This window comes from Boleophthalmus pectinirostris, unplaced genomic scaffold, assembly GCF_026225935.1.
Source record: "Boleophthalmus pectinirostris isolate CB_2022bp ecotype Guang Dong unplaced genomic scaffold, ASM2622593v1 HiC_scaffold_3, whole genome shotgun sequence".
NCBI lineage: Eukaryota > Metazoa > Chordata > Actinopteri > Gobiiformes > Gobiidae > Boleophthalmus > Boleophthalmus pectinirostris.
Window position 1 is genome coordinate 40,949,921 of NW_026571299.1, and position 3,723 is coordinate 40,953,643.

At 42.5% G+C, this 3,723-nt stretch overlaps 1 protein-coding gene across 1 annotated transcript in view; it reads left to right on the forward strand.

Annotated features, from left to right (window-relative positions):
• The first annotated feature begins 199 nt into the window (after positions 1-199).
• Positions 200-3,723, forward strand: part of adnpa (activity-dependent neuroprotector homeobox a) — a 3,658-nt gene continuing 134 nt past the window's right edge. The window contains exons 1-4 of the mRNA XM_020935840.2: positions 200-339; positions 663-775; positions 857-949; positions 1,026-3,723. The exon at positions 1,026-3,723 is cut by the window's right edge and continues 134 nt beyond it. Of these exons, the coding sequence (XP_020791499.1) occupies positions 668-775; positions 857-949; positions 1,026-3,485 (2,661 nt within the window). The 5' untranslated portion in view covers positions 200-339; positions 663-667 and the 3' untranslated portion in view covers positions 3,486-3,723. The remainder of the gene's footprint in view (positions 340-662; positions 776-856; positions 950-1,025) is intronic.

The window sequence follows — 3,723 nt, forward strand, 5'->3', positions numbered from 1 at the left end:
TAAGCGACGCCATTTTGAAGTAAAATTGGCTCCAGCTTCAGCACATAAAGCGGGAGCTCGTGGGCCCGGGGCCCAAGAGAATATTCAGAAACCTCGCGGACCACAGATGGTTTGCATTGCGCAAACACGGATATATGGACATTACTGCACTACGCATTTTATATAGATTGTGAGATAACGGGTACATTCGCTGATGTGACAGCTAACTAGCTTGTTTGCTAATGCTAGCTGAGCATCAGAACCGGCTTGAGATCATCGCCGCACCTCCCAGCACGAATACCTCCTTTGTTAGTAGGTCGTTCGAAGGGGATCTAGTGTGAAGATTAGCTGCACAGCCAGGTAAAAATGCCTTATTGATCATATCTGCGTTTTAATAATTGCTATCAGTCTGCTACAAACACTGCTTTTCTGACACATACTGGTTTAGCATGGGTGATGTGAGAACGGTCTGGAATGTTAGCTCATTGCTAATCTGGAAAGCTAACCAAGCACACCCTGTCCATCGAATGAAAATAACATTACATTTAAACATTTTATACTAGGGATTTGAAGATGTACTACTCTGCTGATGACACACACAGCCACGACCTTACTTCACTTCCAATACCAAAGAGACGTGGTATTATTAAGATGTAATTTCTGAAGCGTTTTCTGTCCTTTAGGAAAGATGTATCAACTACCAGTAAATAACCTCGCCAGGATCCGGAGGGCAAGAAAACAGGTGAAAAAATCCCTTGGGGACATCGGTCTTGAGCTTTGTAAAGAGGCCGTAGAGGTGAGTGTAATATGATTATATGAAATGATATCTGGGAGTTTTGGAGAAAAAACTTAAACCAGGTGTATATGCTTTCAACAGGATTTCAAGGATTTTTGTCCAGATGAGCAGTTTGTACAGGGCACCCTTTGTTTGGATCTGTGTGCGTGGGATCCATCATACTCTAAAACACAGGTTGTGTTTTTTTTCTGTGTAATTTTTCATTATGTGGTGGTTCTTAATAATAACATTGAAATTATCTATGTTACAGGTATACAGGTCAAAACCATTTTGCTGCACTGAGTGTTCATTTTCCTCCAAGTACTACTCAGGCTACAAAAATCATTTTCGCAATGTACACAGAAAAATATTTGATAGAATACTCCTTAACTGTCCTTACTGCACCTTCACTGCAAGCAGGAAGACTATGGAGATCCATATAAGAATATTTCACCAATCCAGGCTACCACAACCTAGCACTGCAAATGCTCTTGGAACCCACCAGTATGCCACCTCACAACAAACTGGAATAAGACAAAAAGATTCTTTTCTTGGTAGAGGCAGGCAGACAGATGGTGTGGAGAAACCTGTGTACTATTGTAAAAAGTGCACATTCCGTGATTCATTATATAATGTTGTTCGGCGGCACATCTATAGGGAGCATTTTCAGCATGTTGTCTCACCATATCTTGCTATGGCCCCAAACCAGTCTGTTAAAAATGGTGTTAGCAACACCATTCTTTGTAAACGTTGCCAGTTCACCACTCGCAGTTACGAAGCGCTAGTACAGCATGTTGTGGAGTACCATGAACGGATCGGAGCTCAAGTAACTGCCATGGTTGGACATGCTAATATGATGGTCAGCAAGCCTCAAGCATCTCCCTTAACTTCACAGAGGGTCCCTGTAATCACAAATAGAGCTTCGTCTATCTCAGGTGATCCTGGAGTGCAGCCGGTGATTGGCTATTTAAAACCAAATGTTTCTAAAACCTACTCCTCCGGTGCACCAATTAAAGCACGTACCCTACAAAGCAAAGGCAGTTTGGCTGAAAATAATGTCCCGTTAGTTAACACAGCACAAACTCAAAAGTGGAAGATATGCACGGTTTGCAATGAGCTCTTTCCTGAAAATCTCTACAGCGCTCACTTTGAGAGTGCCCATAAGGCAAAGAAAGTGTGGGCCCTTGCCAAGTATATAATGAAAATCCACAACTTCACCAGCAAATGTTTGCTTTGCAACCGCTATTTACCTAGTGATACACTGTTAAACCATGTGTTAATCCATGGATTGACGTGCCCACAGTGTCACTCAGCTTTCCACAGTGTTGAGAAGCTTATAGAGCATGGGACTGTGGCTCATTCAACTCCTTTTGATGGCCCTCCTGGGGCTTCACCTTTGACTTTTGATCTCGCCCTCAAACAAGATAAGTCTAGTAATGTACAGCTGCTAGTTCTTACCTTCAATACAAATGAATCTGTCAATGGCCAAGATGACACCTTGCTAAATAGTCTAGGCTTGGCAAAAACACCTACATCAAACATGTTTGAGAATAAAGGACAGCAACTTACCAAAAATGCGCTCCCATCTATGTCCAAGAAACTTGAAATGGGAAAGACCCTGTGTCCGCTGTGTTTCACTATTCTGAAAGGTCCGATATCTGATGCTTTGTCTCTTCATTTGAGGCAGCGCCACCAAGTGCTCCAAACAATGCATCCAGTTGAAAAAAAGTTGACATACAAGTGTATTCATTGCTTGGGAGTATACACAAGTAACATGGTGGCCTCTACTATTACACTTCATCTTGTGCAGTGCCGGGCTGTGGGGAGAAGCCAGGCTGCCCTTGCCCTAAAAGCTCCTTTGAATCTGGGTACGTCTGGGTCAGGATCACTTAAACGTCAGCTTCCAATGCAAGGCTCATCTAACCCCAAGAGGATGAATCTAGGCAAGGAGTTGGCCACAAGTGGAAGTCAAGAAGAAGGCGTTGACCTGGTTCTGGATCCTTCCAGTTTTGAGCACAAGACTTATGAAGCCAGAAAAGAGTTCCTGACTGCCTATTTTAACCGCCGTCCCTATGTCTCTGCTCAGGAAAAAGAGAAACTTTCAGCTAAGTTGTGGCTGTGGAAAGCTGACATAGCCAGCCACTTTGCAGTGAAACAAAAGACATGTGAAAAACATTGCAAAACTTCAAGGTTATCGGTGTTGTTGGGCTTTGATATGAATGCTCTAAATAAAGTAAAACATGACCTGATTTTTGAAAACCGTACCCCTGAGACAACAACTACAGTGCAGAAAGGATTCAAGTCTCGTCCTCCCAACCCAGGTCAAAGTAGCTGTACCTTAAAACCTGGTGCGTGCATGGAGACCATATCGATTGACTCTGACAGTGAGCCAGAGATGGACAATAAACCAACTGAACAAGGAAGTTTTGAACCTGATGATACATTAGTCGAAATGTCCCAAATGGAATACAATCAACCGGATTCTGCTGACTCAATGGAAACTGAACATGAGACTCAAAATGAGACAAACCTGTATGGACAAGAAATCACAGATGGAGTGGAAAAACTCCCAGATGAGAAATCTCTGTCCTCAACAGGGACCCAAAGTGAGACTGTATTGTTTAAGCAAGAGAACACAGCTGAATATGCATGTGTGACTGCAACAACAGTTGGGCAAGAGAGTACTAATACAGTGGCGCAAAATGAGGCACAGAATACTGACACATGTTAAGGGTGAAGACAATCCTATCACTAAAGATGGGAAGCAAGCAGTCAGTGACACACAATAGTCAAGAGTGTAGAGGAGTCTCTTCCTGGAAGGATAGCACTGTAAATCAACATTCTTACTTAGAAGAATGCAGCAAATGGACAGATTTAAATTAAATTTACAGAAGCAAATTGGTTGTTCCTGACATTTTGTGGACTACACATTTTGACAGTTTATGCTGTTCATTTTAACTTTAAATGCT